Source organism: Centruroides sculpturatus, unplaced genomic scaffold (assembly GCF_000671375.1).
Source record: "Centruroides sculpturatus isolate CEXI.00-Female unplaced genomic scaffold, Cexi_2.0 scaffold60, whole genome shotgun sequence".
NCBI classification, from domain to species: Eukaryota; Metazoa; Arthropoda; class Arachnida; order Scorpiones; family Buthidae; genus Centruroides; species Centruroides sculpturatus.
Genome location: NW_019384349.1, coordinates 833,310 through 856,136, shown reverse-complemented (window position 1 = coordinate 856,136; position 22,827 = coordinate 833,310). Strand labels below are relative to the sequence as shown.

The following is a 22,827-nucleotide window of genomic DNA, read 5'->3' as shown; positions in this document are numbered from 1 at the left end:
ACAGTCCAAACAGTGGGTAGAAGCTGATGGCTCTGCACCGAAGAAAGCAAAGACAATTGCATTGGCTGGAAAGGTTATGGCTAGTGTTTTTTGGGATCCCAAAGGAATTCTTTTAATTGACTACCTGTCAAAGAGTCAAACGATTAATGGAGAATACTACACACATCTTCTTGACCAGATAGATGAAAAAATTAGAGAGAAAAGGCCTGGTTTGCAAAAGAAAAAAATCCTCTTTCACCAGGACAATGCACCCGCTCACAAAGGTGCTTTGTCAATGGGAAAATTGAGGGATTTGAAGTATGAATTATTGAAACATCCTCCCTATTTGCCAGATTTGGCTCCCTCTGACTTTCATTTATTCCCAAATCTTAAAAAATTTTTGGCAGGAAAACATTTTGGGTCAAGTGAAGAGGTGATAGCAGCGGTAAATGGATATTTTGAAGACCTTCCAGAATCGCACTTCAGGGATGGAATACTGTTACTGGAGAAATGTTGGACAAAGTGTATTGAACTAAAGAGAGACTACATTGAGAAATGAATGCATTTTTAAAATAAAAAACTCATTTTTTCACTACTAGGCTGAGAACCTTCCACCTTGCCCTCGTATTATGCAACAACATCAAATACCAATGGAGATATTCTACATAAAAAATTTTCAGGTTTTACAAAAAAATCACATGTCAGCAGATAATGTCAAAATTTATTACAAGAATAGTAATTGTCTACAACATATGCTGTTTTTGTGATAAAGGCTGACTTACAAGATGGCCAACTACATTAAAAGTACAGTGGAACCACACTTAACGAGCATTCCAGAATTTCTTCCAGAATTGTACTCGTAATGAGAAACACTCATTAAATGAAACAATTTTTCCCATAGAAATTAATGTAAAATACGATAATGTGTTCCACACCAAAAAAAAAAAAATACTCAAATGTTTTATGTATAACATTTATTCAAAGAAAATTGTTCAATGTGCATTGTTAAGGAGCATGAATCATCATCATCTTTTCTTCTAGCACAGAATGAACAAACCTGAAATAAGAATTCAATTTACAGTACAAAAAAAAATCACAGATAATATGTTTGATAAACACTCCAAATAATATGCCAAATTCTTGGACTATGTAAAGGCTATAATTAAATACAGTCGACCCCCTATAAGATTGTTGATTTTTCCGTTTTATATGAATTCCATGTTATACGAGTCACTTAGATTTTACAAATACGTGTGCCGGGCTGTGAACGGCTCACATATTTGTAAAATCTAAGTGACTCGTACAACATGGAATTCATATAAAACGGAAAAATCAACAATCTTATAGGGGGGGAAGACTGGTACTGTACTCGTCACAATGAAGACTGAGTGGGCCCTAGAGAAGCAATTAATACATTTTTACTTACTCCAGAAAATTAAATCACGGCTATGTATCAATAGATCAGAAGTCNTTCATGTTAAAAAAAATAATTAATTTTTCATTTAGACATTTCTAAAATTTAATTTGGAATTGATCATTAAATTTAATACGAAATGGCAGCATGACTGCCTACCTCTAGTCAAATTAATTAATTTTTAATATTTATTTATAGCCTTTACATAGCCTAATAATTTGGCATATCATTTGGCGTGTTTATTATATAATGGGTTATGGTTGTTGATGTTTATACGTAATATGTGTGAACACAAGTTTGGAAAAATATGTGATCACGAGCAACATTAAGATGATAGCGAAACAAGTGCTAAATACAGACTGATGGAGCATGCGCACAATTTGGAACTTTCCCTCTCCCCATCACTCATTAAGAGAGGCAATTTTTTACAATTTGTTTTGCTCATTATGCATAACACTCGTTATGCGAGGTGCTCATTAAGCAAGTTCCACTGTATTCTGGATCGCAGTAGCCTCAACGTCATTTGAAGATGTCTAATATTGGTAGGCATATGTGGCCAAGAAAGAAGAAGAAAGAAAACATTATTTGACAATCCAAAGTTTATGGAATTAGCCACACAAATCACAAAAGGAAGAGAATAAGAAAGTGAATTTTGGCTCCTGATAGCAGGTACGCAAGCATCACACATTTACTGAGTAAAAGTTGAATCTCAAATCAGTAACGATTATAATAGCACTTAAGATGAAGAAGCTGTTCAAATTTGTGACACATATTCTAAGCCATACAAAAATATTCTGATTAGAAGCAGCAGGTAGTGGATCAATGAGTTGACAGTTGCAAGCCTATAAAGATCCAATACATATATCAGATAAGAAACTTGTAAACTGCTTGAAGTTGTCAACTGTCCTACAAAAGGTGGAGAATAAAAAATTCTACAAAAGTCTGTCAAGTGTTGCAGGTGATAAACAATAGGTAGACATTGAAAAGGAAGACAACAGCAGTGACTGTGAGGACTCAGAAATAACATGTACAAACTTTTCCTGCAAAAAGAACTGTGGGAATAAAGTTTCTGGGAAAACAGATTATGTCAGTTACCAAAAGTTTAAGTTTTCTTAGTCCTGTCAAAGGCAATATTCTGACCAGAGCCGTAACTAGGCAGGTGCAACAGGTGCACCCGCACAGGGCCCTCTTGAAAAGGGGGCCCAAACTGCTGTTCACAAAAAATTATATTTTCAAATTTTAAATTTTTCCGCCTTTCTACAGCGCGGTTTGGTGATTACATTTCGCCTTACTTAGATCTAGATGTCTGCTCACCAGTGTTCCCAACCGTGGCGACTTTTAGAGGGACGTAGTGAGATAGCGGAAACCGCAGACAAATCAGCCAAAAGTAGCGACTTTTGAGATTTTTTAATTTATTTTTTAAGAAATTTAAATTTATGTTTATAGTTTTCAAATTTACAGATTTTTCTCTACTTTATAGAGCTCTCTGGCGACGACTAATATTATTACGATATACAAAACTGTATTTCTAGATTTTTCTACAGTGTGCAGAGCTAGAAATCTGTAAAGGTAACATTTTGTAACAAAAATAAATCTGCCCGAGGATTTTTTTAAAATTACTAAATTGAAAACGGTAACTCCCGAATAAAATCTTAGTCTCGAGGTTGTAAAAGGCGTGCAGAAATTCTGACATCATTTTTTGCTTTATAGTGGTACGCATATGTGGTGTATACCTGAACGGCGGATTAAGCGGTAAGCGAACTATGCGGGCGCGTAGGGCCCCGAAGGGGCTCCCGCAGTCTTTAAAATGCTACTGAAAAAAGGGATTGCGAAAACGCAGAAGATAGAAATAGTCCAGAAAAACGCTTCGATATATATAGATACATGGAAGTAATAAATGATATAGCTTTATGGCCAACAATATTAACAGATGCTATTATTGATCATATTCTTAAAACAAACCAAAAAGTATAGAAAAGGGATTTCTTAATAAACGAAAAAAAAAAGTTAAGATAATGGAAATAGATAAAACACCAGATGAAGGAAGTAACTTGACACCCGAAAAATTATTTAAAATACAAATTTACAGTGTTCTTGACACTCTATTGTGTCAAATAGATTGGCGTTATGAAAAAATGAAAACTATCTGTGACGATTTTTGCTTTCTCTGTGGCTCGTCTTTACAATACATGAGTGTTGCTGATTTAAAAAAATCGGCTGCAGATCTCGCTATTAAATATAGCAAAGATTTAAAAAAGTACGAATTCACAAGTGAAATTGAAAGTTTTAATTTTGAAGTAACGACTCTTATACAAAATATAGAAACTGCATCTCCGCTTAATATTCTACAGGCTCTTCATGATTTTGGTTTAATTGAGTCTTACCCAAATATCAATGTCGCTCTTCGAATATTTCTAACTCTTCCCGTTTCTATTGCTTCGTGCGAGAGAAGTTTTAGCAAGTTAAACTTAATAAAAAATTATTTAAGATCAACTATCGGACAAGAACGATTATCCAATATTTCTATTATTTCAATAGAATACAATATCGTTAAAAATATTAATTATGATGGTGTAATTAATGAATTTGCTGAAATGAAAGCCAGAAAAATTCAATTAAAATAAATCTTATTAAAAATCTATTGTAATGTATTTGTTTTATTATTTTCCCAAAACCAAATAAATTAAGGGGCCTAAATGCAAATTCTTACACAGGGCACAGGAATGGCTAGTTACAGCTCTGATTCTGACAATACACCAAAACCTTCAGAATAGCTCACTGTTTTGGCAAATGGGAGCAAAAGATGTTCATGTACAGTGCAATTTAATAGAAATGGTTTTTTCAATTTTCTCAACATTTTGATATATGCTGCTTTTGCAAGAAAGGTCTCATATATTTAGTAGTTTTATGATCTAGTCTGCATCAAAGTTTTATGTCATATTTCTAAGATAAGGTTCTTGTGCTGCCAAGTAATTGTATAATATCTATGTAAATGAGGTCTTTAAAATTAAATAATAGATTATGGTTCTCAGGCAAAAGATTCCACAGTGATCATGATAAAGAAGTTATGAACATATCATTGAAAATCCTTGTAGGTACTATTTGAATGTTTAATAATAATTACTTAATTTTTTAAAATACTATTGTAACCAAAAGATAATTTTATGGATATTGCTAGTAATTTGATCTTCACTTGATAATTGGACTAATTAGAGACCATGTGTCCAATATGCATTTCCTACATCAATAAAACCCATACTTTTCTACCTGGTCCCGGATTCCCTTTTTTCAATTACCCTTTAGTACTCTCAGAGTGGAAAAGGGCTTAAAATTTCAAAAAATAAAAAAAATAAATATGATATTCTGTTAAATTAGACAATTTTGGGTTAAATAAAGATTATTATCCCAGACCAAAACAAAAACTTTATAAGAATACAAATTTTTGTGGAAGCATTAAAGTGTTATTGAAATTATATGCATGCTTCATTAAAATCTGTCATCAGTGTTTCCATTGAATCAGTGTAATTTAATTTAGTGCCATTGGTATGATCTGGACAAGGTTCATGTTTCAAGAATATACAAATACTGGTATGTATTGAAAAAGTTTGGAAGCATATGAATAAAATATTTAAATATGTAAGTGAAAGTATGATATTAAAACAGGAAGTGTATATGCTCTTGTTTTGTAAATCATTATTTTAAATAAAGGAAAAGGTAGTGAATCAATCCTTGAAGGATAAAGCAAAAATTATAGCTTTAACAGTTGTATTCACCAACAATATTTTAAATAGAGTTTCATAATCAAAGATTTTGAGCTGGTAACTCTGGATCAGTGTTTCTCAACGGGGGCAATATCGCCCCCATGTGGGCGTTTTTCCATGCTGAGGGGGCGATTAGTAACAATTTATATTTTGGGGGGGCGAAAAACAATTTTTTGGGTGATAGAGTAAAACATTATATTAAGAATAATTAGATATTTTATTCGTTATATCGTACAATAATTAAACAAATAACATTATACTAGTCACTAGTCTACTCAATGCAGTACGAATTTGGCGTTAGCCTTGGCCCTCGGCATCAGAATTTTGAAGTGAAGGGGGCGATACTTCGTAACGGTTTTATTGAAGGGGGCGACGATTCGTTAGAGGTTGAGAAACACTGCTCTAGATTAAAAGTTACTTTATTTTTAACACTGGACTAACACTAAATAAATATCAGATTTAGTTGCAAATGTAAAAATGTATTAGAAAGTAAAAAACAAATACAGTAATGAATACAGAGAAGAATATAAAAAATGAATATAAATACAGAATATAACAGTTATCATAATTTATAACAGCATGAAATAGTAAGCAACTGTTTAGTTAGAAAAACTTAAAAACTAAAGCAAATCAAAATTAAGCAGAAAAAAGGAAATAATTTTTTCAAGTGGAAATCCTGTGATGAAATCATTTATGTTCATTGTAAACAATTACATTCTCTTATTTTCAACTTGTGGGAGTTTAAAATTATCATAAAATTTGAATAGGTTTATGCTGTTTTATAAAGAAATCAAATAGTAAATGTCTTAACCTGTAATTTGAGAATTAATTTGCAGATAGTCCCAAGTTAAATTGCAATTCAGATGTAAATCTAGAATTAATGGATGGTGAATACTGACTTTAACTAAACTCACAATTTAAATCTTACTCCAGATTAATAAAGTAATCTAACAATAAAGTGTTAATTATAAATAAAACTTACAAACCTCAAACCATGTGCAAAGCACAATACGGTTCTTAAGTTTTATTTATTTACTCCAGATTTAACTCAAGGTGGTGAACATGGCCTTAAAAGAGGCAAGATAGACAAGCACATTCTTTCACTAACCAAACATCTCCAAAATTATATTTACTATGACATTACATGATGTCTTACATATTGCTAATGTAGATTAATGTAAGTTAGCAGTACAGTGGAACCTCGCTTAACATGCACTTCTCATAACAAGTGACAAGGAGAAGGGAAGTCTCAGATTGTGCACATGCTCCATCAGTCTGTGTTTAGCACTCATTCCACTAGCATCTTAGTGTCGCTCATAATCACACATTTTTCCAAACTTGTGTTCATACATATTATGTATAAACATCAACAACCATAGTCTGTTATATAATAAACATGCCAAACGAAATTATTAGGCTATGTAAAGGCTATAAATAAATATTAGAAATTAACTAATTTGACTAGAGATAGGCAGTTATGCTGCCATCTTGTATTAAATTTAATGACCATAAATACTTGAGTATTTTTTTGGCATGGAACACATTATTGTATTTTACATTAATTTATATGAAAAAAGTTGTTTCACTTAACGAGTATTTTGCATTACGAGTAAGATTCTGGAATGAATTATGCTTGTTAAGTGAGGTTCCACTGTATTTGAAAAAGATGAAAGCATAATGAATGCAAATTATATTAATCAGATTTCAAAATTAAAAAAAAAAAAAAATTCAATTACTAGGCATAGTTTGTTTTTTTATCCAAACACAAAGTAAGAACTGAGTTGAAGCACTAGCAAGTGAATCTTTTGAGGCTATTTACAATTATTTACAGTAGCGGCAATGATACAATTACAGTATCATTGCTGCTACTGTAGCAGTGATGTCACCACTGGCATAAAAAGGAACAAAAACAAAATCACATGCACTTGTGCTAGTTAGCTTGGACATTGTGACTTTGACCCCATTGTATTTTGAAAAAGAAAACATGGACTCTCAATTTTTATTACATTTTTAATTTCCTTGTCTCCTATTTTGTAAAATGACAGAGTTTATTTTGAGAACAAACCCAATTCTTTGCTTTGCTAATGCTCTGCCTCAATTATTATTCCTATTGGAACATGTGTGCAAACATGTTCCAATAGGAATAATTCTAGCATTTAATTTTCACCTCATAGAATCAATTTTACTATTTGTAAAGAAAATTCAACAATAATAATTGTAAATGATTGCAAATGTACTTGTATCTTTCCTCACCAATGTTATGACAGAACACCATTAAGTGAGGACTTCTTGTACTTTTGTTTTTAAAAAGATACTATGAACAAAAAAAATTTACTAACCTAAGAAGTTATATTTCAGTAAAAACGTATTTTTGAATATTCATTGTCAGTTCTTATGAGGTGCATTTTTAAAGCAAGGTTTGTTTTAAAATACAAAGAAAACAAATCTTACTTTAAACACAACATACATTGGTTTCCTTAACCTATATCCTGATATTCCCAACATCTAAGTTTTTGACTTAATGACCTTGACTAGTGGACCCGAGATATCTCATTTCAGCACTGAAACTACATGTCACTAGTCATTATAATTTTTATATTAAAAGTAACTTCTGAAATATAATTTTTTTGTTTTTACATTTATTAATATATCTATTTTGTTTGTGCAAAATAAAAATAATTTCAGATGATACAATAGCTACAATTATTTTTTTAAAAAATGTGTAATTTTCATTAAGCTTAACATTGACAAAAATTCAACATGGCATGACACACAACAGAGAAAAATTTTAACATGGGATAGGTTAAAACCCTATGTTTTTTAAACGAAACTGTAAAATTACATATATTGCTTTCCTGGAGTATATATGGCAATATTAATAAGGCCTTTTGAACTAACTGGTTACCTTCAGATCAAATTTCTCTCTATATTTACTTGAAGAAACCAATATAATCTTACTTGTAGTTTAATTTGGACTTTTTGTTATATATGTAAAACTGTACAATTATTGCTTGGCATGGGTAATGCTAAGGGTTAATTATATTCCTAAAGATGTTTTTTCCTGCTAATATGAAAACTTACATGACTTAGTTTTTGAATCTCTATAATACATATAGTGATTCATTGGGGGCATGCAGTAATTTTTTTTCCTCCAGAAACCATTACAGATAGGAAGATGGGACAGATAACCAAGTTTATAGAGCAGACTGGAAGAAAATTTTTGGTTGCCTTGAATGACTAAAAACCCGACAATTTTTTGAGATACAGAATAAAATATAGATTTTTTAAATGATAAGGGGCCTTTTTGAGCCATTATATGAATAGTACTTGACAAAATAAACACTTTTATAATAGGTCACATTTTCTTAAACAATGATTTTCAAGACAGTTTTTGGCCAGTTTCTTCTAAAAATCTGATTTCTTTTTATCCCAAAAGTTTCCATGCTGGTTTCCATAAATAAACTGATAAACTAAGTTTATCAGTTTAAAGCTTTACACGACAGAAACAACATGATAGTAATGAAATGCATTTCAAAATTTATTTAAATTAGATGCTGAATATCTCTGCATTCTTGGCCCATACAGGCATTTATTCTTCTAGAAAAGGCATTTAATACATTTCATAATTTACATCTATTAATCTTACAAAACTTTTCCAAATTCTGATTTTAATGTTTTTTGTAGAAAGACACTAAAAGTAAACTATTTCCTTAATTCATCTCCATGTAGACTGGCATAAAGATTTGCAGCCTGTGAATAATTTTCATGACATGCCTAAAGTTATCAGCATATCAAATGCTTCTTCATTTGAATAACTCATTTTCATGAAATCAGAGGAAACAAGTAAATACATAAAAATGAAAAGGTCATTCCAAAATAAAAAGACTTCTTCGTGCCTTTGAAACACTAACAATTCAATTTATTCAAAGCCTGCTTGCTCAACCATCAGATATGATAAGATAAAGAACAAAAACTGATAAACTTAGTTCCCAGTATAGAAACTTTCTTCTAAAAATCTGATTTCTGTTTATCCTGAAACTGGTTGATATCTTGAAAACTTAGATTTAAGAAAATATGACCTATTATAAAAGGTATTTATTTTGTCACATACTATCCATTTAATGGCTCAAAAGCACCCTGTATAATTTTAAAAATCTTTATTTTGTTAAAAATCTCAAAAAACTGTTTATTTGTTAAGGTTATCCAAAGTCACCAAAAGTTTTCACCTGTCTGCTCTACAAACTTGGTTATTAGTCCCCTCTTCCTATATCTATTTCTGAGAAAAAATTACTAAATGCTACCAGTGAATCACCCTGTATACAAAAACCATCAAAATCAGGAGAGGGATAATTAAGTAACTGTTCTTTGACTGGTGTTCATAAAATGTAATATATTTTTAAAGAAACAAGAAGATGGGAGCTAGGAACTAGCACAGTAATTTTCTTAGTAAAAGCCTTTTCTAAAAAATAAGTTGAATGGGAACATTTGTTTACCAAAGGAGTCAAGCAGATCTGTCTCTCTCTACTTCAAAAAACAATTTGAGACATGCTATGTTGGCTGGTTGACTCCTGGATCTACCAGCCAAGATTGTTTTTTAAAGAAAATTAATTATTTTATAAAACTGTTATAATCAAGAATTTAATTTATAATTTTATAAATGGAAAATTACTATATAATGAAACTGTATTAGAAAAATTTGATTATAAAACCATATTAAAAAATCTTAACATGTAAACATGACATTCAGACATCAGATTATACAGATAAAATTAACATTGGGGTAGCCACTTCTGATCTTAACTATAGAGATGCATTATGGATTAAACTAATTTCATAAATAGCTGACAGTATATTATTCTATTTCTCTTTCATAGCAGTAGTTAGTTCTTATCATGACTATGACCCTAATGGACACTCTATGACTCATCACATGTTCTCAACGAAATTTAGGTTCAGGCTATACTGGTCTCTGCAACATCTACATCATCATTCTTAATTCTAAGCTGTGAAAAATTTTCTTCTTTCTATGTACCTGAAGACTAAATTATTTTTACCGTTCAGGCTACAAAGAGAACTTGTATAGCGGAATCAGTCAAATAACTTTTCCATTGGTCAATTTCATTTTGAACAGAAAAGGCCAACTTTGTGTTTAAAGAGTTAAATCATGAATTTTACAATCACTAATTTTTGACATTTTTAGTGCATTATTGTACTAGAAGAATGTATCAGTAAAACTGTCACAATGTAAGAGTTATGCAGCTATCCAGGATATCAATTTAGAACTTTGCATTTATAGTTCCACAGATGACAGCCAAGAATCTAGATCAGTACTAGCAAACGTTTTTTTTCAAAGCTAGGCCAAAACTGAATTCAAAATTTATTAACTCCAAATTGCAGGTCAAATATTTAATTTGACCTATTATAAAATAACAAAACAAAAAATAATGCCTACATATTCCAAACAACTACAGGATTAAATCAGGCTACTCCTCTGCATTTATTTTTAATTAATTTTTAAATAATTTGTCACTAGAGGCAGACATTAGGCACCATCTCTTGCTAAATTTAATAACTATGATTAAATTAATTTAGAAGTTTCTGGATGAAAAGAATTGGCCTGAAACAGGGTCTAAACGATTGCCTAAATAGTCAGGCTATACTATTATTATTATTAATTAAATGCTGAATAATTTGGCACTAGAGGCAGACATTAGGCACCATCCTTTGCTAAATTTAATAACTATGATTAAATTAATTTAGAAGTTTCTGGATGAAAAGAATTGGCCTGAAACAGGGTACAAACCTGCAACTCTCATTTACTATGCGGATGCANTTAATTATTTAGAAATTAATTAAAAATAAATGTGAAATAGCCCAATTTAATCCTGTAGTCACTTGGCATATTACTAATATATTGGGTTTGGAGATGTTTGTAAATGCTTACAAATTTTATTTAAACTTTCTAATCTATATCAGTAAAATAACAATAAACTCCATGTGGTAAAAAAATAATAATAATATGACTACAACATACAAATATTTCATTTAATGGGAAATCTGCTGCTGTTTATTATTCAATGATAACTTTTCTATCTAATGTTCACAATTAGTGGCTTTTAAGACAGGAATTCCCAATAGGCTTGATATAAACCCCACGGGTCAATAGAATTTTGAAAGAATGTGATAGAACTCAATGGATCAATTGAAGATCAATGGAAAAATCAGATATTTATTGTGTTTTGTTTTTTGAGAATTTCAGATAATTTTCAAATAATTATAGCAATCATGTGGGAAATTCATTAACTGGTCTAATAATTTACTTGATGTATTATGCAAAATCTTTAGAAATAATATAAAAATTGTGAAGGGGTCAATTGAAATGAATATGAATACTTTCTATATGGGGATGAAAGGAAAGTTAAAAACCCATGCTTAAAGACTTTTCACAACAGCTTCAGGATCTTGCTTTCATATTATATATGCAAAGTTTTGAAATCTACCAAATATTTTTTGCAATTTATAAAAACTAATACTTTCTAAACATTCAATGTAGGTACCATGAAACCGGGTTTGCCATCACTAATCTAGATCATGCCAAGAAAACCAGTCCCATCATGACATTGCTAGTTCAAAACTTCACCACTGGAACAACAGTCTTCTAGGAAGCATTTCTCAGGCATCCTCCTGAACCAAACAAGTCAATTAGACTAAAACAGTACATAGGACAACTTATCATACCATCAAACTGATTTCCATTGTTTCAAAGTCTACAAATGATGGTCTCAATGCCATTATAATAAAAGATTTATGGGTGGCTGCTCTGCTGTGAAAGTTCATGACATGAAGCTCAACAAATCACAGGGTAATTGTACAAATTGTCAAAAAACAAATTGTACATAAAAATTACAGATACGTTTTTCACATTATCAACATTCTATGCTGTGCTGAAGACATTTCTAATGGAGCGTTAACTCTAATCGCACAGTTACTTGTTGACCTTTTTTTTTTTTAGCCGTCAGAATTTTTCGTTGAGATATTCGGACTTGAGCTAATATTGAAAGATTAATCGTGGGCCACATAAATTCATTAGACAGGCTGTATGTTGTCCATGCCTGTACTAGCCTGATTACTACCTTCATTTAAGTTCTGAGTTTGGCTATAATAAATTTTACCAACATCTATAAGCTGGATTATATTCAGGCTGTAATTGAGCTCAATTATGACCTGAATATAATCAGGCCTAATATTTTGAAACACTGTATTTTGGTTTAAAAATATTTGAAAACTAACAATTTATCTGGATCTACATCAATTCTACAATTAAAACAAAGCACAAGTTCTAGAATTTTTGTTTAATTATGTATTTATTTCATGTTATAATATTTTATTATATTTAATAATTTATAAAGATATTTGACTATTTGAAAGTTTCAGACTATAAAATACAATGTTTATGAAATTAAACAAGAAAACTGATGAATTTATCAAACATAAAATTTAAATAAAATGATATGGCTTAATAAATTTGAGTTTATTTAAATAAAGAATATTTAAATTAATCTTACTTTAATAAGTGCTTTTTCCCATTTATCTTTACTGAACCATTTTCTTGCCTTCCTGAGTAATTTGACATGTAATTCTTTGAGATCTTCATGAACTAAAATTTAAAATATATATTAATTAAACATGTTTATTTAATACAATAAATATTTAATTTGATATAATAAAGATTTTTTAATTTAACATAATTTATTTAAAAATTTGATTTAAAATTTGAAATTATAAAAATTATAGTAGGCTATAGACTAATAATTTTTCAAGTCAACATTACAAAGTAATCACTATTATCTACAACATGATAGCCAAACGAAGAGGCATAAATATTGCAAACAGAAGATGTCAAACTGTCTTCAGGATACTAACTAATGGCAAAGACCTACCAAACCCTGAAAGGCTTCCAGGAGTATACGCAGTACCACTAGAAGACAACAGGTGCAATAGACAACTGACATACATTGGTTCCACGAAATGTTCGTTAAAAGTGAGATTAAAAGAACACGAGTCAGACATACAGCATGGTAGAAACACAACAGCCCTAGCAACATATGCTTCAGAACAGGAAATAACGGCAGACCTGCACGGCAAAAATCATTATAACCAACTTCAACCCGCAACAACTAAAATGGCTAGAAGCCATGGAGATATTTAAGGCGGAAAGAAATGATACGTGTATAAATTATAAGGAGGAAATGACTATCTGTAGCATGGCTGATTTTGCTGGTTAACAGTGTTTACAGAGATGATTATGGAGCATGCACAATACAACTATGGAACGATTTCACATGATAGTGCTCGGAAGAAATTCATATCGAATGTTTATTTGAACAGTAACGACCTATTCGTTAAAGCCTGAAGAAGAGCCCAGGAGGGGCGACGAAAACATTTGCAATTCTAAAAATAGAAGCACTCTGGTTAAAAGGTTTGAGGAGTATTTTATTTATATTTACTGGTGTGTAGAGAGATTGTATAGTTAAATCTCTTTGTACATATTAATGACTTAGAAAGTCCAGTAAGTTTTCAAGATTTGGCCTTTGGCCCAACAACACTGTCAGACTTGAATTTCCAAAATACTGTCTACGCCTCATCTCAAAGGTAGAGCAATCGCAGAGTATGTGCTTTACACTTAGAAAGCAGTTGCAATACTTACATACTGGCTGGTCATCACCCTTCAGAAAGTATTGATGAGTCAGTTGAGTATGTCCAATTCTCAAACGAGTAAGGATAACATCAGATCTCCTATCATACTGTTTATTATGTGTCCAATTTTCTATCATAGGTTTGATCTTGTGTAGTTTATTGTGGATTTGTGCATTCCATATGTTTTGCCATCTCTCTGCTAGTCATTTTTTAACCCTTTGGTGGGCGCGCCCGCGGCAAATTGCCGCAAAATAATAATAAAGTCTTTTGTTTGACGTTGTACTTAATTATTGTGGAAATACGTCATAGTATTCTCCCTTCATATTACAAGTTACAACTTGTCTGTGAAATCAAGTCAGTTTAGCTGTTACTGGACCTTGAATCAAGTCGTACCTAATTTGCATCGTAACTGCCGCTACGCGCCCTGTTATGTAAGTAAAATATGAGTTTACTTTTATATTTATTTTTTCAATGTTTTTAATAAAGTAGGTCGATATTTGCTAGTTTATTGAATAAATATACAAAACCTGACAAATAAATTCATGTCTATTTGGTTTTCCGTATGAATATTGTATTGCTTCAATAGTTCCGAAGAAAAATAAAGCTGTAATCTTTCTTTCGACTATGCATGACACTCCTGAAGTTGATCAGGAAACTAACAAAGCTATGATAACTTTGGACTACAATGCAACTAAAAATGGTGTAGACACTGTAGGTCAGATGTGTTCATTTTACACCACATCCCGAATTACAAGGAGATGGCCACTAGCTCTCTTTTATCGTCATCTCGACATTGCTGAAATAAATTCTAATATTATATCTAAATTTAATAATCCCGATAACAAAAAGAGAAGACAATATTTTAGAAAAAAACTTACCCTAAGTCTAATGGAAGAACATTTGAAAGAAAGATCGATGATGCTGAGACTTCCTAAAGACATTCGCGCATTTTTAGAAAAATATAGAGAAAACGAAAAGCAGCCTAAAGAAGTAGCGAAACCAAGAATTTGTTTTATTTGTGACAAACACAAAAACAATAGGACAAAATCGATTTGTCAGGAATGCAGAAAACATGTTTGCAAAAAGCATAGTAATATAGTTATTATATGTGCCATGTGTGAAGGTGAACATCACATGAAAGTAGAGTGACTTCTTTTTATTATCTAAATATTTTATAACCAATTTGTTTATTAAAATGCCGTAAAAATAGTTTTCTGGTATATCTGAATCATATTTTCAAAACGATAATTAATTATTGACTTAAATCAAGTAATATTACATACGCGGTGTAATTGCCGCGAGGCGCCCTCTCGTAAGCTCTTGAAAGGCGCGTTCCCCGAAGGGTTAAACAACTAGCTTCAAATCACCTCCTTCAATACACATTGTATGCTGTGAAAGATTAGCTGCCTTTGCAGCTGTGTCAGCTTGTTCATTCCCTCTTATACCAACATGGCCTGGGACCCAACAAAATTTTACAGAGAAATTACTCACACAAAGATGGCACAGCAGTTTATGGATTTTAATCACTACAGAGTGAGAACTAGGTTCAGATGAGATCAAAGCCTGAAGTGCACTAACTGAGTCAGTGTAAATCACGCAGCAACAATGACTGTTTCTAATTACATACTTTAAGACTAAATAAATAGCCTGCAGCTCTGCAGTAAAGATGAAAGAATTCGGTGCAATTTCTTCTGCCACGATTTCATCCTGGCAGACAAAGGCTGAGCCAACGTAATCATCTGATTTAGATCCATCAGTGTATATAGGAATTAAATTCCTGTTACAATGTTGAATTTCTGCAAAGTGCTGTCTATACATGTAGTCTGGGGTGGATTCCTTAGGAAATTGCTTTAAGCTAAGGTCAACATTTATCACAGGAGTTGACCAAGGTGATATACTATCAACAATGGCCTTTGAAATGTTGCTTGTGTCCAGGTCAATCGTGCTGCTTACATTATCCATTCTAATGTCGAATGTAGGGACACAACTTGGGCGAGCTGCAAATAATCTTATCAGCTGAGTATCCGATACTGTATAATCAACTGAAGATTTAATCTGAGATTTCTTATTCTGGTACTTTTTGAAACTGTGCTTGTAGTTATTAGTAGTAATTCAAACACAAATAATTATCGTATTTATCTTCAGGCACTTGGCAATACTCATCATCAAGTTTTATTCAGTCAAATTCAAACACAAATAATTATCGTATTTATCTTCAGGCACTTGGCAATACTCATCATCAAGTTTTATTCAGTTGATACGTGTTGTTATTACACACGTTTCGGGCATTTATTGCCCCTCTTCAGCCAACTAAAAACAAAAGTTCAACACTATAAAATTACAACAAACATATTAGGTATTGTTTTTCTAAAAGCATACCTTTTTAATTACAGGTTATCAAGATATTAAAAACCACAGGTTTCATCGCTTATGTTTACTGGTTGTTACAAAAATTTCTTGGCGCTTAACACACTTTAATCTAAGAAAACATACGGTTTATGTTATCTAAAATATTTTAAAACCTTATTTTTTATGTGGATTTTACATGACAAATTTACAATGAAGTACGTACCTAATTATTTGTTTTTCGCTGTTATAAAATCTAAACACTTTAAAAATTTTTTTTTTTTATACATTTACAACAATATATTACAACAAAGTTGACATATTTGTCTTTCAAAATCATGCAATTTTCTCTTTTTGCAAACGATTGGGATGACCTTTCCTCCCCCTCTTGTTTCCCCCAGTTAAGCTTACCACTGGTTACTATGGTCATATGACTAGCAGGCCACCTTGTGGCAGTATTACTTTTTACATGAAATATTTTTTATCCTAAAATGTCTTTTTTATACAAATTATTTCTTTTCAAGAAAATACCTCATTCTAAAAATCCTGTTTACATAAATATTTCAAAAAATTACCTTTTACATAAATTATCGTTTCTGCAGATTATAAGATATTTAGCCAGTTTTCATTAATTTTAATACTTAGATTTTTATTTATGCATTTTTTGCTTTTGAGAATTTCTACACTTTCTTTAAACTTTCTACTATATGTTTCTTTTTCTTTGTGGAGTATTTGTATATTATCTTTATCTATTGTACAATCATTCATGGTGCAATGATCATGGAAGGCGGAATTTAGTCTATTGTATTTCAGATCCGCTATATGTTCTTTTAATCTAGTTTTTAGCTTCCTTTTTGTTTCTCCTATGTAATATTTATTATTGCTACAAGTACAATGAATTTTATACACAACGTTCTTAGTTTCTGTTGGTGGTTGTTGTTTTTTCTCATTTTCGAATTGTTTTAATTTTGTATACATTTTTTGGTATGACGGTGCTAACTTAAAGTNTATATTGGATTTCCATATATTAAAGGATTACACGAACAAATTGATAATGAAATAAGCAATATGCACTTTAAGTTAGCACCGTCATACCAAAAAATGTATACAAAATTAAAACAATTCGAAAATGAGAAAAAACAACAACCACCAACAGAAACTAAGAACGTTGTGTATAAAATTCATTGTACTTGTAGCAATAATAAATATTACATAGGAGAAACAAAAAGGAAGCTAAAAACTAGATTAAAAGAACATATAGCGGATCTGAAATACAATAGACTAAATTCCGCCTTCCATGATCATTGCACCATGAATGATTGTACAATAGATAAAGATAATATACAAATACTCCACAAAGAAAAAGAAACATATAGTAGAAAGTTTAAAGAAAGTGTAGAAATTCTCAAAAGCAAAAAATGCATAAATAAAAATCTAAGTATTAAAATTAATGAAAACTGGCTAAATATCTTATAATCTGCAGAAACGATAATTTATGTAAAAGGTAATTTTTTGAAATATTTATGTAAACAGGATTTTTAGAATGAGGTATTTTCTTGAAAAGAAATAATTTGTATAAAAAAGACATTTTAGGATAAAAAATATTTCATGTAAAAAGTAATACTGCCACAAGGTGGCCTGCTAGTCATATGACCATAGTAACCAGTGGTAAGCTTAACTGGGGGAAACAAGAGGGGGAGGAAAGGTCATCCCAATCGTTTGCAAAAAGAGAAAATTGCATGATTTTGAAAGACAAATATGTCAACTTTGTTGTAATATATTGTTGTAAATGTATAAAAAAAAAAAATTTTTAAAGTGTTTAGATTTTATAACAGCGAAAAACAAATAATTAGGTACGTACTTCATTGTAAATTTGTCATGTAAAATCCACATAAAAAATAAGGTTTTAAAATATTTTAGATAACATAAACCGTATGTTTTCTTAGATTAAAGTGTGTTAAGCGCCAAGAAATTTTTGTAACAACCAGTAAACATAAGCGATGAAACCTGTGGTTTTTAATATCTTGATAACCTGTAATTAAAAAGGTATGCTTTTAGAAAAACAATACCTAATATGTTTGTTGTAATTTTATAGTGTTGAACTTTTGTTTTTAGTTGGCTGAAGAGGGGCAATAAATGCCCGAAACGTGTGTAATAACAACACGTATCAACTGAATAAAACTTGATGATGAGTATTGCCAAGTGCCTGAAGATAAATACGATAATTATTTGTGTTTGAATTACTACTGAGATTTCTTCTTAATTTAATAAAACAGAGACAACTGTTTCCTCCTGAGGGATAGTGGAGGCTCATAAGCATCCACGTACAGGCTTTGCACAGGAGAAGTTCAAAATGCACCAGTGCACAAACGCAATGCTTGATGATGGATTGGATCCTGCATCCGAAGAGTAGATTCCCACGCAGAGCCATAAACAATGCAACTGTAATCCAGCTTTGAGCAAACAAGGGCCCTATAAATCCTGAGCATCAAAAGTTTATCTGCTCCCCAGGATAAGCAGCATAATACCTTTAAAAGGTTCAGGGATTTTAAACATCTACTCTCAGAGGGGATACAGGCTCTTTTAGACTGTTTTAATGAGATTTGGAAGACGGGTGTGTCCTCCCAACTGGAAAAATGCCACGATTGTGCCGATAGCCAAACCAGGACGTCAGTCAACAACGGTGCATTCATACCGGCCCATCTCCCTCACCTCACAGATAGCTAAAACATTTGAGCGTATGATCCTCAATTGCATCCAGCAACAACTGGTGAGAGAGAATCTGTTCAGCGACCACCACTTTGGGTTTCTCTTGTATCGGGGAGTAGAGGAAGCACTAGTTGTACTGCATCATACTATTGCAGTAGCCCGCACCCAGCATAAGTGGACATACGTTATTGCACTGGACTTGGAGGGGGCGTACGATTCTGTATGCCAGAATGGGCTTCTGGCAAAACTGGAAGCACTGGGGCTCTGTGGCCAAACCTTGAGGTGGCTGGCCTCACTTCTTTTGCAGCTGTCATTCAGGGTGCACTGGAGGGGGGTTTTACGGGGCGTCACGACTTTGTTCAGGGTGTTCCGCAGGGGAGCGTCCTTGCACCTCTTTTGTTCGTGTGTTATAGGGCCGACTTGTGGACGGCACTCCCGACATCGGTAACGACGGTGGTGTATGCAGATGATCTGTTCATAATAGCGTCCAGCACCAATTAGGTGTGCACAGCAAGGTATGCGCAGACGGCATTAGACTCCCTAGACCACTAGGTGGCCACGTGGAGCTTGTCGTTCTCGGCAACGAAAAGTGCAGTAGTGGATTTATCCCTGAAGAGGAGGCCAGGCATTACACTTGCTCTAAGCTCAGGGGTCATACCCCAATGGACGGAGGTGCAGATACTGGGGATTCACTTCCACCGATTGTTTACATGGAAGGTGCACACAAACTATCTGTGCTCCAAACTTACGAAGGCAGGAGCGTTTCTTAAGTATTTCACCTCCAGCCAGAATGGTGACCAACGAGAGTGTTTTCTGCGACTTATTAAGGCGGTGCTTAGTCCAATGGCCGAGTTTGGGGCCTTGGTGTTGGCAGGGGCACCGCCATTAACATTAAAATGGATCGAGACGCCTTTTATGGAGGCATTGAGAACTGCCTTGGAAGTCCCTAAGACTACCCCTCTAAGGGGTAGTCTTAGGGACCCCTCCCAGAAACAGGCTACATTCCTCTGCGGGTCCAGTTCCGGCCGAGGGCAATAAATCACGGGATGGTGCATATATCTAGAGGGAGATTCAGTCCTTTATATTGCATTTTTACGTCGGAGGTTGGTCTATCGTACTACAGATGGAGATAACACCACGCACCGTACATCTCTTGGCTGTATGCGGAGGCCCGCTGGGCAAACATTCCGCTGAATCAGATATACCGGCAACAGTTGGCGCCGCCCGACCTGGAGAGCATCTGGAAGCATTTGAGTATTCATGATTATGACCACATGTCAGGGCTTCCCCCAGAGGCATATAGGGCACATTTCCAGTGGACAGCGTCCACGAAGTGGCCCGAGTGGAAACAAATGGGGGTGGATGCCTCAAAAACCAGGGGAAGAACGACCATAGGGGTGGTGGTCCTGAAGCGGCATACCTCGGAAGTCTGGTCTCTCCATGAGTCATGTAGCGTGTTCGGGGCGGAGGTGCAAAAGTTACTGAGAGCGTTTTGGGTTCTCCAGCAGATTAAAGGGCCGATTGCCATTTTTTCAGATAGTCTGTTGGTGCTTAACCCCTTCTGAGCCGCGCTCGAGTGTGGCTCGAGCAAGTTTTATAGCGTTACGTCGTTAAGGCCACTTTTGAAAAAATTATTTTTTTTGAATTTTTGGAATGTTTTTTAGGTCCCCAAATTTTTTCAGAATTTTTTGCGCACGCGAAAAAATTTTATCGCGATTTTAATGAGCCTTTGATAAGGCTCGATTAAGGCTTAATGTTTTTTTAATGGGAGTTTTTTATCAAAATTAATTTATCATTCTAAAGTTGTAGCGCACCGATTTTCCTTCGGTAAAGTTATTTAAAGCTGCTTTCTGATGTCAAAAACGACTTCCGATAGTTTTTTAATTTTTTTAATTAATAGATTTTATTATATAGAAGTTTAATTAATTAGGGGGGGTCGGAAATCTCAATAAAAATTATAATTTTTTAAAAATATTTAAAAATATACCGCCAGATTGAAGTCACCCTACTTCAAACCCTTGTCCTCCTGCGATGTCTATGAGAATGTCCCGGGAAATCCGACTCCAGCTGTGTTCAAGGTCATCCAGCTGTGTAAACAATAACTCATTGGTGTTAAATTTCGCAGAAAGGCCAGACAAAAAAACTTAGACTTTGAAGCTTTTTCTTCAAAATTAACACATTTCTTTCGTTTTTTTTTCAGTTTTAAGTATTTTTTATGCTTAATTAAAAATTCTAAAAAAATGGGCGGCTTAAAAGGGGTTAATGCAGTGGAGAATGTGGATTTTTCGTCACCAGCGCTGTTCATTGACCTGGTGGCGAATATAGGAACGCAGAGGGAGGCATGTTTAGCAGGGTGGACCCCCGGCCACACAGAGATACCAATTAACAAAGAGGCTGATAGGGTAGCGAGGTTTGTTGAACCGAATGGCTCGGTTTGGAAACCGCTGATGCCGAAGGATGTGGCTTGTGCAGTCCGCAGGCTGACAGGCATCTGGTCGGCTGAATTAAGGGGTAAGGGCAGGGACTATCTCCATCCTTTCGCCCCTTGGTACTACCAGTATGCATCAAACAGGCAGATGGAGTCGTTACTGGCCCAGTTGCGTACGGAGGCGGCCCCATTGAATGATTTCCTATATTCCAGATGGCTACACGACATGCCGAACTGCCCTCACTGCTTGGAGAGGGAAACCCACTATTGGCTACAATGCCCTAAGTACGTAGAAGCCCGCAGAGATATGGGTGAGGCTCTGAAGGTAAAATTGATCAATAACAGTACACTGAAGTCGATATATGAGCCATTGACGAAGATAGCTCCCCGCCACCTCATGATGATGTTAAAAACCTATGTCGCTTGAACAGGGTGATTTAAGTAACCATTCCAGAGCAACGGCACATTGGAGAAAGAGCCTAAGAAGAGCTATACTCTCCATATAAACTGAGAAGAAGAAGAAGAAACATCTACTCTTCAAATTGTGCAAATGTGGAAAAAAAACATCAGTTTTTGGTCAAATAAAACATCCAAGAACTTCACCTTGTTGACCATTGGAATTTTAACCCCATTTAGATGAATTTCAGGGTCCAGGTGCAAACCACGCCTTCGGCAAAAGTGGATGCACGAGGTCTTCTCTGCATTAAAAGTAAAACCATTGGTCTTGGACTAATTGTCTATGTGATTTAGTCAGGTTTGCAGTTGTCTCTCGATGAAACTCATGTTACTACTTGACTGGCAGGAGATCTGAGAGCCATTCACATACAGAGAGTGTTTCACACTGGGAGGAAGACACTTAGCTATACTGTTAATTTTAATTAGAAACAGTGTCACACTCAAAACACAACCTTGAAGAACACCTTCTTGTGTGAAAGGCCTAGATAAAGTGGTACCCATCCTGACTTGGAATCTTCAATTCTGTCAGAAGTTTTTTATAAAAATTGGCAAATTACCCTGCAATCCAAATTCATGCAAATCACAGAGTATCCAATATCACCAGCAGCGATTGTAGGCCTTCTCTATATCAAAAAACACAGACACTAAGTGCTGTTGTCTAACAAACACTTCGTGTATGGATGCTTCAAGGTTTACTAAATTGTCCATGGTACTTCTGTTCCTACGAAATCCACTCTGATGTGGTGAAAAGTAATTCTTTTCCTCTAAGAGAAACATCAGACGTCTGTTTACCATTCTCTCAAAGAGTTTACAGAGACAACTCGTCAAAGAGATTGGTCTGTAATTAGAGGGATTTTTACAATCTTTACCTGGCTTGGGAATGGGAATAATGATAGATGGCCTCCAGGAGTCAGGAAAGCTATACCCTGCCCATATTCTGTTAAACGGATTCAAAAGATTACCAAGGGAATTGTCCAACAGATTTTTAATCATGCTGTAGTGGATTTTATCTGGGCCTAAAGCAGTATTCCTCGAGC

General features: G+C 33.6%; 2 protein-coding genes across 2 annotated transcripts in view; both read right to left on the bottom strand.

Moving 5' to 3' along the window:
• The window catches only part of LOC111636999 (remodeling and spacing factor 1-like), a 112,500-nt gene that overhangs the window by 77,052 nt on the left and 12,621 nt on the right, over positions 1–22,827 (bottom strand). The window contains exon 2 of the mRNA XM_023382406.1: positions 12,720–12,811. Coding sequence (XP_023238174.1) covers positions 12,720–12,811 — 92 coding nt within the window. The remainder of the gene's footprint in view (positions 1–12,719; positions 12,812–22,827) is intronic.
• LOC111637206 lies at positions 14,597–15,977 on the bottom strand. Its single transcript, XM_023382647.1, has one exon. The coding sequence runs from the start codon at positions 15,811–15,813 to the stop codon at positions 15,196–15,198; it is 618 nt and encodes a 205-aa protein (XP_023238415.1). The 5' UTR covers positions 15,814–15,977; the 3' UTR covers positions 14,597–15,195.

Excerpts from the sequence above, each read along its gene's own strand:
- LOC111637206 (XM_023382647.1), bottom strand. The coding sequence starts at position 15,813 with ATGGATAATGTAAGCAGCACGATTGACCTGGACACAAGCAACATTTCA.